The sequence below is a fragment of the Chelonia mydas genome, chromosome 9 (assembly GCF_015237465.2).
Source record: "Chelonia mydas isolate rCheMyd1 chromosome 9, rCheMyd1.pri.v2, whole genome shotgun sequence".
NCBI lineage: Eukaryota > Metazoa > Chordata > Testudines > Cheloniidae > Chelonia > Chelonia mydas.
In genome coordinates this window covers 4,459,265-4,473,444 of record NC_057855.1, presented here as the reverse complement: position 1 = coordinate 4,473,444, position 14,180 = coordinate 4,459,265, and the positions used below count along the sequence as shown (strand labels likewise).

Below are 14,180 nucleotides of genomic sequence, written 5' to 3'. Positions count from 1 at the left end.
TTCCATTTAACTCTAGCTGCTTGTTTTTACCAGTTGTATGTTTCCTTCTTGCTGGTGATCACATTTTTCTCCTCTTATTGTTCCACAGGGCTCTGGGTTCCCCACCGGCTCCCCAGTTACTTCTCCCCCGGGATCTACCCCGGTTACTGGACACAAGCGGATGGTCATTCCCAACCAGCCGCCTCTCACTGCCACCAAGAAGTCTACTGCCAAGGCACCAGTGCAACCTGCTGCTCCGCCCGCCCCAATCCCAGTTACTCCTGTTGGTACGCTAAAACCGCAGCCACAACCAGTTCCAGCTTCTTATATCACTGCGTCCACTCCCACCCGACCGGCGTTCAACGTACAGGTGAAAACGGCCCAGCCCAGCCCTCATTTCCAGCCACCTGGCCCACAGCCGGTTCAGTACGGCAGCCTGGGTCCAAACCAGTCCTACGCTCCTCAGCCAGCACGCCCCCCGGGGCCAGCACAGTATGTTCCATCTCAGCCTCGTGGCCCTGACTATGGGTACGCTCCCCAGCCTGCACGTCCTTCAGAGCCTGGTTATGGCTATGCACCTTCACAGGGGCGGTATCAAGATCTTTACTACCCTGCAGGCCCTGGATATGGAGGAAGAAATGGCTCGGAACCATCCTATGTGCCACAAAACACCTGGAAGCCCGAGCCAGCCTATCCCACAGCTAACACCATGGCTCAAAATCCATCTGGGCCGTACCAACCGCCCAGCACAAAGAAGACCTACATTACGGATCCGGTGTTAGCACCTCCTCCACCACCCATGCAGCCAAAGGTAAGAGAGAGACAGACAGCCATTCTCAGGCCTGGTCTTGCCCATGGCAAAAGCTGTGTGGTTTTCAGTCTTGGTAGTTATTGAACAGCACTCGTCGAGGTGCCGGCTCACCTGTTGGAAGACGTTAGCTGGTTTTTCAGTCATGTTAAGCTCACTGTATTGAGCTCATGGGATTGCCAACCACATGTTTGTGTCCTGTTGAGATAGGGCTACAAAGGGGACAGAAAGCAGCCAAGTCTGGTGTTTTCTGTCTTTCTGGCTTTTTTTTTTTTTTTTTTTGTAACTGACTGGTAGAAAATGGGAACTTCCATCAGATTTGAAAATACAAGTGCTGGGGTCTTAGAAATTCCACCTTTCCTGTGGGGTGACTGTGTCTCATTTCAGGAATGCAGTGATATCCAACAGCATTCATCCTGCAGGGCAGAGGAATTTTAAGCTCTGAAACTTTAAAACTCATCATCCCAATTAATAGGACATGTAATTATGTGGCCTCATGATGCCCTGATCTTTCAGACCTGGTTCTCCTTAGATTGATTAAGAGATTACTGACAAAGACTTGGGGTCATGTACACTGTTGGGTTCACCAGTTACCAGAGGGGAAATTATTCCTGTCCACATGCTTAATGCTGGGAAAAAACAGTGTTGTTCACTAAATTTGGTTTAAGTGATTCTGTGCATCATTGCTTAAAGATCCTTATCCCTGAAACCACACACAAATGTTTTCCTACACCAAGCTTGGCGACCGTGAAATGCTTCCATGTGTGCTGCCCATCCGTTCCAACAAGTGTCAAAGCAAAGGAGCCCTTCAAAGAGGCCTCTTAATGTGAAACTGACTAGACACAGAAAGTTAAACTCACCTGTCTGGTTTCACTGCTTAGACCTTGATCCAGGAACCCGGTCTACACAAGCAGAGCCCATTTTCCTTCAAAAGCTGTTCCTGTGGATACAGGGACCTGGCTGTGTAGATCCAGGTTCAGGACTGAGGCCTTGGTGAGGTGTTTGAAAACAGCATCAGCGGTGAAAAGTGACTAAGTTTGTAAAATGTAAGCTGCTGTTGCCACAGGTAAGAGATTCATGTACGTGGAGCCAAATTCCACCCTCCATTGTAAGTGTGTATTTGGATTTTATCTTGGCTGTGTGCTTTTACCACGAGTGCGCTAACCTCCCCATAACGGGAGCGATGCCTGTGTGCGTTCATTGCTTTGCACTCGCCGAGGCCCGAAGACAGCTGGGCTCAGATCCCGCGCCAATGAAAGCACTGCTGTCAAAGGCTACCTCGATCTGCCTCGGTGCAGAACTTGTCTTTTAATGCTGAGAGAAAAATGCTAAATAGTTACAAAACAAAACACAAAAAGCTCTTCCCGTCGACCTTGCCCTCGGTCGGTCCACACAGCCTTTTCCAGTCGCCAGATTTCATTCCAGTTTCCTGAATTCAGGAACTATTCAAAGCAGGGAAGCTCAGGGTTTCTCAAGTCAGGATAGACAAAGCAACAAGTAAAAGTCCTTGAAATACAGTCTGCTGGCAACCTAACTAATTAACTTTCTCTCTTCCGCAGAGCTGTGAGCTCAGGAGGGGAGGGGACTCTATATATGTCACATGTCTGATATTAGGTAGAGCTGATGTTGTTTTTTTAAAAGAATTCTACTGCTTGGGCCAGATCTGTCGCTGGAGTAAATCGGTGCGATTCCATAGAAGTCAGTGGGATGACGTCAGTTTACATCAGCTAAGGAATGTCCCAAGCAGTAGAGAAGAACCAGAGTGCAGTGTCTCTATGGAAACATAAATCGCTTCTCACCACGAACAGCGTGAGTCTTGCAGCCGTATTTGCAATACAAAGCTGGAAGGGACAAGACAATTTAGCTTAAGTTTATATTTATAATGTAAAATCACTTCTTCTGCAAAACATCCTTTCCACTTATTGATACATAATCCCTTTGGGAATTTCATTTCTTTCGTAGCCTGCCCAGGCACTCTGCTATCCAGTTTCAGCATGGGCATGACTGCTATCCTGAATAGTGGTGGAGGAAGCTGGGCATTACTTATTAGTAAGAAGCGGGGTAGAATTGATGGAGATTTTCCAAGGTAATAGGAAGTGTCCAGTAACTACACCCACCCCATCGGAATATTTTGTCATTGGCCATAAAAGCAGCATTGTTTCACTCGACCGCATCTTCTCTCTCTACTTTCACAGTCTGGCTTATTCAGAGGAACTAACTTTTTGGAATGATTTCATATCAAGGAAAAGTTGCTGAAAATGTTACAGCCATGACATCCATTGGAGAAATCGCTGCAGCTGGTTTTACCAGATGCACAAGGGGTCTTAGCTTGTTTACTCTCCACACACCTGTATGGCACATTTGTTTGAGGTTTGTTTATAGAGATCTTTAACTGAGTAAAATGAGTGTTAAACCAGGGTAAGAAACGGACATTAATTTATGTCTGAGGGCATGAAATAATTTTTAAATGTTATTAATACTAGTGGATTCTTAATGCAATGTACATGCAAAATGAAAGGGGTGTGGTAACAAATCCAGCAACACCCAGAAGTACGTGGTATTCAGCTCGGCTGCACACCAGGGCCTAGAACTAGAACTGCCTGAAATTTTTCATTCAAAATGTTTCGGTTTTTTGCTGAAAAACGGCTTTTGGTTTGCAACATGCCTGGGAAGAGGATCACGGCTGGTGGTTCTGTCTCTGACAGCCCGAAGCAGGAGCAGGCAAAGTGCCACTTGCTAATCATGTGGAAGTTGCTGTTGATCCAAAGCAAATCTAGCTTGGTATGGGAACAAACGAAAAACCCAAGACTGTGCTGTTCCTTAGAGCCCACGCAGAACAATGAGTTGCACTTAGGAAGTGAAAATGCCAAATGAGTCGGATCAGTCCCAGTTTGTGTTGAATTGTTTTGTTGAATTGCCTTGTGTAGCAATTCTCTTAATTTTAATGCCCAAGTCATAATTAGGAAATGAACTAATGAAGCATATGTCCTCATTTAAACCTTAATATTTCACTAGGGAATTCCTGCCTCTCTCTCTCTAATCTGCGTCATATGTCGTGGGGATATCCATATGATCAGTTGCGGAACCATGTGATTAAAATGTGGAACCTTGTGACAAATAAAATTTATCACATGATCCTCCCTTTTTCCCACTGCGTTCTGCCCCCTCCTACGTAGAGTCAAATTCAAAAACATCCCTGTAGGTAACTCCACCCCACTCATAAGTTACGGAACAGAAGACCATAATGAGTCACTGACCACTGATCAGCCACAGCCCACTGATATTTTGGCACAAAACTATCCGCTGTGGAAAACACAAGCAGTAGCAGACAGTCTCCAACACCGAGAATCCTTTGAAGCCTATGCCTTGGTCATATCAGAAACAAAGACACCCCACCACTTTGCCTCCATAGCTGCCAACAGACATCTACACTGTACTATTCCAGGCCACGAATCTCCTTGTTAACCCGTAATGCCTTCACTCAATTCCAGAGCCCACCACCTCATGCTATGATGAACTATCCGCCTGTTTCTCAGAGACCTTCTGCCACCTAGACAGCCTCTCGGGACACCAGGAACCACACAGCAGACCCAGGCCCAGTAATGTTACACCTTGCCTTTCCAAATCTGGATCCTTCACTGTATGTCCTGGAAGCACTGCAGGGAAACCACACCACCCCTGCAGCTCTGATCCAGGCTGAAAGTGAAAGTCAGTCCTGGCTCCTACTAACTGAGACTGTGAATACTTCCTTCAAGAAGAAAAGCTACCTCCTGCCTAAAGCACTGTCTAATCTAATCAGTACTTAAGGAAACCTTTGGACAACACAGCCAACGTCTCCATGTGCCGCCCAGTATCTAACCTTACGTGCACAGGCGAGCTAAGGGAAAAGCTCATCAAGAGTAACCTCACCAAAGGTTACCTCTAGCTCCACCTCAGTGCAGCCAGTACCTTGTACTCCTCCTGATCAGGAGTCAAATGAGGACGCAGAGGAGGGGTGGCAGGAAGGCATGAATTAGGATCATAGAAGATTAGAGTTAGCAGAGACCTCAGGAGGTCATCTAGTCCAACCCCCTGCTCAAAGCAGGACCAATCCCCAACTAAATCATCCCAGCCAGGGCTTTGCCAAGCCAGGCCTTAAAAACCTCTAAGGATGGATGGGTTACCTAGGGAGGTGGTGGACAAAACACCCCTCGTCTACACAAAATCTGGACCTCAACAGCATCTCAGGCACCCTGAAAACATGCCAGTTGCCTTAAACACCACCTCAGCATTTACAGTATTCTAGGTATGTCCTACAGTAAATATTGAGACTGCTGCAAACAATGAGGTAAAGCTAACAAATTATCTCACCCTCTTAGCAAGGTTTCAACGGTGACCACTTCGTAGAGAACAGGCGTAAACCAGTTTGTCTTCTTGCTGTGGCAAGTAGGCATTTCTGAATCTCCCTCTGGAATCGGCAGTAATGATGGTCTCGTGAAGCTTCCAGTGACCAAAATGGTGCCTAGATAATGCAGTTGTTTTTATTTATTTTGCCTCTCACTCTTCCCAAGCCGCTGCGTGAGTCAGGGTGTCCAGCTGACTGAAAATCTTCTGCGAAGGCATTCACTTGGATGTTCCATCTTCAGCTCCGAGACACCTGCTCACCAGTGTCCTGGGCTACGATTGATGCACTCCACTTGTAATAATTTTTTTATGGAGGAAAGATACTGTCTCCCATCACTCACACAGCATGAAGTGGGTGCACCCAGCAGTTACGTTTTAACTGAGACTCATGCTCTTGCTGTGAATCCTCTAAGATGTTTCAGTCTCTGCTGATTAATAAAATCAGTGGGCCAGATTCCCTCCTGGTGGCATAGGGACATGGGCTTCCCTGCAGCAGCCTGGTTCTCTGCATTGCAGAGAAGGTAGACAGCCACCCTCAAGCCACCTTTGCCTCGCTCTACCATGACCCCCTCCTTGGAGCTCTTTTCACCGCAGAGAGGCCATAGGTCAACGTCTGAGCTTTGGACTCCAGCACAGGCCCTGGGTGAATTTGACCCTATGTGGTGTTAAAATGAAGGAGGAGAAAGAAGGAGGCAGTGTATCTAGAACTGAGATAAGGGACTCCTGGAATCAGGACTCCTGGGTTCTGTTGGAATCAGGACTCCTGAGTTCTATTCTCAGCGCTGCTCTGTGACCTTGGACAAGTTTTCTGACCTTTGTGCACCTCGGTTTACCAATCTGCAACTGTGGATATGTAATACTTCCTTCTCAGGGCTGTTGTGAGCTTTTGCAAAGTAATCTTCGTAATGCCATTCAAGACTCTCAGATGAAAAGGCACTTTCAGAAGTGCAAAGTGTTATAAAAAATTATTTAGACTTTTCCATGTTCATCCTTATCTCTAGGGATCCAATGTGAACTCTATGGCACCCTAACACCCTCGTAGATCCCCTCTCACAGCGTAAACTTTCCTTTCCTTTTGGGCTTAGAAACTTTAGTTTCATTCACAAACAGGAAGCGGCTGAGGACAGAGGAATGCTTCGCGGTAGTCATTTAGGAATTGCGTTCCTAAAATGGTAAAAAAATGAGTTGTTAATTGTATGACCGGCTCAGTTAGTTGATGTGAAAGGTGACAGTGTGTGTGGTTGTGGGAGTAGGTGAGGTCAGCAAAGGCTTGTGAGCTACAGAAGAAAGCAACTTAAATTTACAGCTTTAGAGCATGGTTTTTGCAGTGTAAGTCTTTAGACTGTCACAGTGGATTAGCAGCACGAGAGGAATAATTGAGCAAGAGGCTTTTGACATAATACCTGGATGTTCTTTCTTCCTCCTTCTTAAAATAATCTGAGGACAATGCCTCCATACATGATACAACTAGGGGCAGCCTTGACATTATTTAAGGGCTCTGATTTGACTGTGTTTAACCCTTGATAACCAAACAGCCTTTAAATATACTGATACATTTTGAGATACAATTGGGAAGTGAATTATGTTGGTGTTGCAGTCTGGTAGTTACGGGTTCTATCGTCTTAGCCTACATACAGTATTCAGCATCGATTGTCTTTGTGTGAGGGGGTATAGTCCTCATGACTCCTGCTCTGTAGTCCCAGACCTGCTACTGACTCAGGGTGCAGCTTTGGACAACTGCTTCAGTTTGCTCCTCTGTAAATTTGGGATTGTAATACTTATCTACTGTGTCTCTACACAACTGCAAGGAGTAGCAAGTGGGCTAAACGGGAAGACCTGGAAGTATTAGTACATAAGCTCAATTATGACTTAACTGGCATCACAGAGGTTTGGTGGGATAAATCTCATGACTGGGATATTGGTATACAGGCTTGTTCAGAAAGGACAGGCAGGGGAAAAGGGGCAGAGGTGTTGCATTATACATAAAGAATATATACATTTGTTCTGAGGTCCAAAAGGAGTTGAGAGGCAGACCAGTTGAAAGTCTCGGGGTAAAGATAAAAGGGGGGAAATAGGGATGACGTCATGGTAGGGGTCTGCTATAGACCACCAAATCACGGAGAGGAGGTAGATGAGGCATTTCTAGAACAAATAACAGAAATACCCAAAACATGAGACTGGTAGTAATGGAGGACTTTAACCAGACATCTGTTGGAAAAAGTAATACAGCAAAACACAAAATTTCCAGTAACTTTTTGGAATGTTGTGGGGACAACTTTTTGTTTCAGCAGATGGAGGAATTAACCAGGGGGAGAGACATTTGAGACTTGATTCTGCTCAACAGGGAGGGATTGGTCACGAATCTGCAGGTGGAAGGCAATTTGAGTGAAAGCGATCATGAAATAATATATCTCATGATCCTAAGGAAAGGAAGGAGTGAGAGCAGCAGAATAAGGACAATGGACTTTAAAAAATGCAGCAACTCAGAGGATTGGTAGTTAAGATCCCGTGGGCAGAAAATCTAAGGGATAAAGGAGTTCAGAAGAGCTGGCAGTTTCTCCGAGACAATATTAAAGGCACAACTGCAAACTATCCCACTGTGAAGGAAAGGTAGGAGGAGGCCAGTATGGCTCATCAAGAGCTTTTTAATGACCTGAAAATCAAAAAGGAATCCTACAAAAAGCAGAACATAGATGAATTGCCAAAGAGGATTACAAAAGACTAGTGCAAAGTCAGAAAGGGTAAGGCTTGGCCTACAAGTGAAACTTCTGTTGTCATAGGTATATTGGTCAGGGTTGTTAAAATAAACAAACAAAAAACCACACACCTCTAAACGACAATACTACGCCATCATAACCCCCAGTGTAGGCACAGCTATCTTCTTCTTTCACATGGCGTTTGAAAAGCAATGGGCTGGGATTATAATTGAATTTTGAGATTGAAGGCCGTTCTCATGCTCCTGGGATTGCTAGGTGGATCCCTCTTGTGCCCACCCTGTAAGCGTGCATGGGGAAGTGGTTTGTGATGTGTCCCAGGGTTTGTACCTCATGACAGTCAGAATTCGGTGTAGCTAATGTTGTCTTGAGAGATGGTGTTCCTGTACCGACATAAAAACCCTTCTGTCAGCATAGACTGTGTCTACGCAATAGTGCTGTGTTGGCATAGTTATGCCAGTATAATCTCAAAACTGTAGGCATACCCTAAGGCACAGAATGAATTATACCTAAAGGGACGTAAAGGCACGAAGAGAGGTTCTTTAAATGCATTAGAAGCAAGATGAAAGAAAGTGTAGGTCCTCTACTTAGTGGGGAAGGAGAGCTAATAACAGATGACATTAAGAAGGCTGAAGTGTTCAATGCCTATTTTGCTTCAGTCTTCAGTAAAGATTTAATGGTGACCAGATACTCAACACAATTAAGATTAACAACAAGAGGAAAGGAACGCAAGCCAAAATAGGGAAAGAACAGGTTAAAGAATATTTGGATAAACTAGATGTGTTCAAGTCGGCAGGGCCAGATGAATTTCATCCTAGGATACGTAAGGAATTACCTGAAGCAGTCTTATCTTTGAGAACTCATACAGGACAGCCGAGGTCCCAAAGGACTGGAGAAGGGCAAACATACCACAATCTTAAAAGGGGAACAAAGAGGACCCAGGATGATATAGCTCAGTCAGCCTAACTTTGATACCTGGAAATATACCAGAACAAATTATTAAACAATCAGTGTGTAAGCACCGAGAGGGTAATAGGGTTACAAGGAACAGCCAGCACTGATTTGTCAAGAACAACTCATTCCAAACCAACCTAACTTCCTTTTTGATAGAATTTCTGGCCTAGTGGATAAGGGGAAGCAGTAGATGTGATGTATCTTGATTGTAGTGAGCAAACTGGGGAAGCAAACTGGGGGAATGTGGTCTAGATGAAATTACTATAAGGTGAGCACCCAATGGATTGAAAGAGCATACTCAGTGTAGTTATCCATGTCAAGCTGGGAGGGGGTATCTAGCCGGGTCCTGCAGGAGTCAGTCCTGGATGGTAGTTCTGCTGAAAAGGATCTGAGGGTTATAGTGGATCATAAATTGAATATGAGTCAACAATGGGATGCAGTTGAGAAAAAGACCTGTATCATTCTGGAATGTGTTAACAGGAGCGTCGTATGTAAGATGCTCTACTTGGCACTTCCAAGGCCTCAGCTGGGCACGACACTTCCGGAAAGATGTGGATGAACTGCAGAGTCTCCAGAGGAGAGCAATGAAAATGATCAAAGGTTTAGGAAACCTTACCTATGAGGAAGTGTTAAAATATATATATATAGATATATACTGGGCAAGTTTAGTCCTGACAAAAGAAGGCTGCGGCAGGGACCTGATAAGTCTTCAAATACGTCAAGGGCTGTTATAAAGAGGACTGTGATTAGTTGTTCTCCATGTCCACTGACTGTAGGACAAGAAGCAATGGGATTAATCTGCAGCAAGGGAGATGAAGGTGAGACGTCAGGAAAAAGTTTCTAACTCTAAGGGTAGTTAGGGTCTGGAATAGGCTTCCAAGGGAGGTTGCGGAATCCCCGTCTTTGGAGGTTTTAAAAACATGTTGGATAAATACCTGCCGGAGATTATCTAGGTTTACTTGATCCTGTCTCAGCGCAAGAGGGTGGACTTGACCTCTTGAGATCCCTTCCAGCCCTGCATTTCTTTGATTCTCACACGCTGTTGATAGGATTAGGTAATGTTTGTGATTCTTGGATTAAGGGTGTCATAGAAGTGCAATGTCATAACACAAGAACTAGGGGCCACCAAATGAAATTAACAGGCAGCAGGTTTAAAGCAAACAAAAGGCAGTATTTCTTCACACAACGCCCAGTCAACCTGTGGAACTCTTTGCCAGAGGACGTTGTGAAGGCCAAGACTATAAAAGGGTTCAAAAAAGAACTAGATAAATTCATGGAGGATAGGTCCACCAATGGCTATGAGCCAGGATGGACAGGGATGGCGTCCCTAGACTCTGTTTGCTGGAAGCTGGGAATGGGCAACAGGGGATGGATCACTTGTTCATTCCCTCTGGGGCACCCGGCATTGGCCACTGTCGATAGACAGGATACTGGGCTAGATGGACCTTTGGTCTGACCCAGTATGGCCGCTCTTATGTTCTAATGTTTTATTGTTACATGGTTCTCATTGGTTCTGGTTTGAGTTATTAGGCTATAAAGCTGGGTGATTGTGTCCCTGGATGAATCGTGAACAGTGGGCCCAGTCCTGCAGGCACTTCTGAGCCTAGTGCTTAAGTGTTCATGGCACACTGCACTCAGTAGTTGTGTTTGTAGGATTGGACCGTGAGATTCACACACCATACATGGAATCCTCGAGGGAAAGACTATCAAATGAATCTGTCCTCCAAGATTCAGCCACATAAGACCTAGCAACTTTGTCCTAGTTAAGCTATAAATGCAGCTACACAGAGTAGAAAGTAGCTCCATATTGATATGTTCAATATATGGAAGAATCCAGAGGTTATATTTTTATTTACTGAGCATAAACGTTCCATATTAAATTCACTTAAATTCCCACATAATGCTGTTTCCCATGGAGATTTACTTCCAGATAACTATCATGCAAATCAGTATATTAAATGAAATAGCATCCTTTAAAAAAAAAAAAAAAATCCCATCAGCAGCTAAAAGAACCCCTCCAAGGCAAACGGCATCTGCAATTATGCTGACAATGTTTTTCTGAAATGAAAATAGTGAATTATAAAGTTGTAAAACTGTTTTGCAATAATATTTTGTTTTATAACCCATATTATTTTACCTAGTAGCTGTCTGGCTCCAGAGCAAGTTATATAATGTGATATTATGAATATGGTGTCTTGACTTTTTGTCTAGGGAATTAATTTAAGAGCTCTAAACTTTCCAATCACATTTTCTGCTTTGCTCCAGACATGGTTTATTCTGTCTGCCTGAAAAATATCGGATAAACTGCGGCTTGTAACTGAACTATTTGTACTCCTCTCTATCCAAACTAAGAGGGGACTGACTCACTTTTACATGGGTCTTTAAAACAGACCAGACTGAAATGTTCTGCCTGAAGTGAGCTATATAAAACAAAAGCAGAAAAGCAGAGTTGTTATATGTTAGCCGATCAGTGTATCTGTAAGGTGGCATATTCAACACCCGTAGCGCCCCCTGGTTTGGGGTGAAGTGCTGCAATGGGTCCTCGTTCCCGGTGCCTCCTGCTGGCCATCTGCCTCTTGCTGTCTGTGCCGTGGATCAGCCCCACAGCCAAGTCACAAAGTGCAACCTTGCAGGATACTCAAAGTCCCAGGAGCCTACACTGTGCCTGTCGGTTCCTCCTAGCCTGTATGTCGGGCATTGCCCCATCTGGGATCTCCCTCCCTATCTGGGCAGCTGCCTACTTAGAACTTAGCTGTTCCCTTGCTAATTGGCTAACATGCCACTACTTGGAGCACCTACCTGCTCCCAGGTGTATTTTACAGGGTCCCCATGGGCCGGTTACGGCCTGATTCCCTTGAAGGACCACTGGCCCCATAATTTACCATTACTGACCATTTTCCATTACTTGGTTTATTACCAGATCAGAGACATGACTTATTATTGTTATTTATATCTTGCATTTATATAATATCTTTCATCCTAAAGATTAGTCAGGTTTTGTAACTCAGACTGATAGCCGCTTAAACTGATAGGTTGGAATCAGTCACATTGAACTGCACCTGGGGTAAAACACAGCAGCTGTTTTAACAGCACACAGCATCACTACACAGCCATTTAGGACAGGAAGCGCAGATGAACACTGTATCCAGATGAAACTGCAGGGAGGATTTAGGGAAGCACCAATATAAATAAATGTTCCTGTTGGAATTGGCATGTAGGTTAGCATATCCTCTTGCTCCCATTACTTCCTCAGCTTTCATTCCTACTTATTCCCAAACTTTATTGCCACCTGAATCCTAGATTTTTCCCCCTGCTTTGTGACAGTTGGTCACGCGTTAAGTGAATCTTCTGTTCGTACAATGAAGAGTTGTTGTTGTACCAGGACTGGAAAACTTAATGGTTTCACTGGGTACGTGGATAAGATAGCAAAGGAAGTCCCGCAGGGCAGTGCCACTGATGCGTTTGGGACTAGGTGAGAACCATTAACCCAAAAGGGCTTTATTTTTCAATTCCAGAAATCTCAAGAGAAGAACTCGTTTTGCAAGATTCATACTACTGAGGAAGGCAGAAATCTTGTTACATTTCTGCCTCTATGTCCAGAATCTCATAAGAATATCTTGAACGGTTCATCCGTTTAATGCCACAGTGGATTGCTACGATCATTTAGTCTGACCATGGAATTATGTCCTGCATCTCGCTCAGCAACTTGTGGTTGAAGTAGAGCAGTGGTTCTCATCGTTCTCCACAAGAGGCGCTGTTTTCCGTATTGGGACTCCTCCCACGTACCCCGGGAGCCCATTCCCATCTAGCTGCGGTTCCTCTCCCATTTAGCAATATGGAATGGGCAGGGTCTCGACTCCCTGACACCCTTTCACCTCCCCCTTCCCTCCCTGCTAGACTCAGAACCTATGAACCAGGGTATATTCCTTAGAAACACATCCAGCCTTGCAGCTGTTCAATCCAAACCCTTTGCTTCTTTCTGAACCCCCCAAACTTTGCTTCTTTCTGAACCCCCCAAAACTACATTAAAACCTAATCTGGGTCCTCACCTGACTTCCTCCTCCCTTCTCCACATAAAGCATCATTCAGACAAATGCTATTCTTCACCCAGGGCCAATGCCTGACGGCCAGGGTTTTACCACTGTTTTCATTTAGTGCGGGGTTGACACCTCTGAAATCCTCCCCAAGACAAATGCAGCCTGGGGAGCAGCAGAGCTTGCTTCCCTACAATGCCTTGTCAAAGTGACAATCTCCTGGAGGAACAATTCTTCACGTCCCATTCGCTCCTTGGCCTGCCAAAGGGTGTAAGTTTTAAGGGCAGCTTTCATGCTGTGAACACTTGACCATTCAGGGCCAAATCCTGATCCTACTGAAATCAACAAGAGCTTTGTTGTTTATTTGTTTTATAGTCCAGACTGTGGCACCATAGCAATCAAGCTCTCCATGGTTCATTTATCCTGTGAGGGGAAAAAAGAAATATTTATCACTATTTTTCAGTTGGGGGTACGGAGACGTTTACATGGCTTGTCCAAGCTCACAGGGTTAATCTTTGGCAGAGACAGGAACATATCCCAGTTCTGCCAACTCCTAGCTGGGTACCTTTAAGTACAAAGACATTCCTTCCTGTCTCTTCCATTGAGTTGAATGGGAACAAGGTTGGGTTATTAGTTTCGGATCTGGGCTGAGAGTACACCCCCAGCTAATTCCATCGTACCCTTACAGCCAAATCCCCAAATCACTGGGCAAGTGGTGGCGGCTGCTTTCTAGTAGTTTTTAGGTTCATAAAAGCTTCAGATAATTCCTTGTGAGGCAAACCTACCCCTTTAAACAATGGAAGCTTCCATGCAGGCATCAAGAAAGTGTGCGCTTGTGTTTTCCCTTTCCCAGTCCCATCACTCACCAGTGAATACGTCGCAATACAGTTTTCAAACCTGAATTCAGCTCTCAAAGGGTTTTGCCTCTAAAGTCCCCCACCATTTTTTTTCACCTTCTTAGCATCGGTTCACCTTATGGCAATTAAACACAGAGCAGCAATTAAAACTGCACAGCTGGTTTAAAAAACTAAAAAGCTCATCCCGAATGTACACCGTCTGAAGATAAGAAAGGTAAAAGGATCAAGATGACGAGCAACTCAGTTCTATGTGACCTGCTTTTGAATAAACAGCACTATATTCCACAGTCAATTATCTCAAAAGTACAATGTGTTCCGTTGGCAAAAAAAGGTTGTCAGATAGAAACGGTTAGTCGAAAGGACGCATTCACTGGAGTGAACATTCATCTTTTGTATTCCATCTACTTTTATACAAACCAGGTTGGTTTGTTTTGGCTTCCCCCCGTCCCCA

The 14,180-nt window shown here is 44.7% G+C and overlaps 1 protein-coding gene across 19 annotated transcripts in view; it reads left to right on the top strand.

The window, feature by feature from the left end:
- LOC102934171 (LIM domain containing preferred translocation partner in lipoma) overlaps window positions 1–14,180 on the top strand; it is a 517,248-nt gene that overhangs the window by 360,448 nt on the left and 142,620 nt on the right. For all 19 annotated transcript variants that reach the window (XM_043522983.1, XM_043522984.1, XM_043522976.1 and 16 more), the window contains one exon: window positions 89–790. In XM_043522983.1, coding sequence (XP_043378918.1) covers window positions 89–790 — 702 coding nt within the window. The remainder of the gene's footprint in view (window positions 1–88; window positions 791–14,180) is intronic.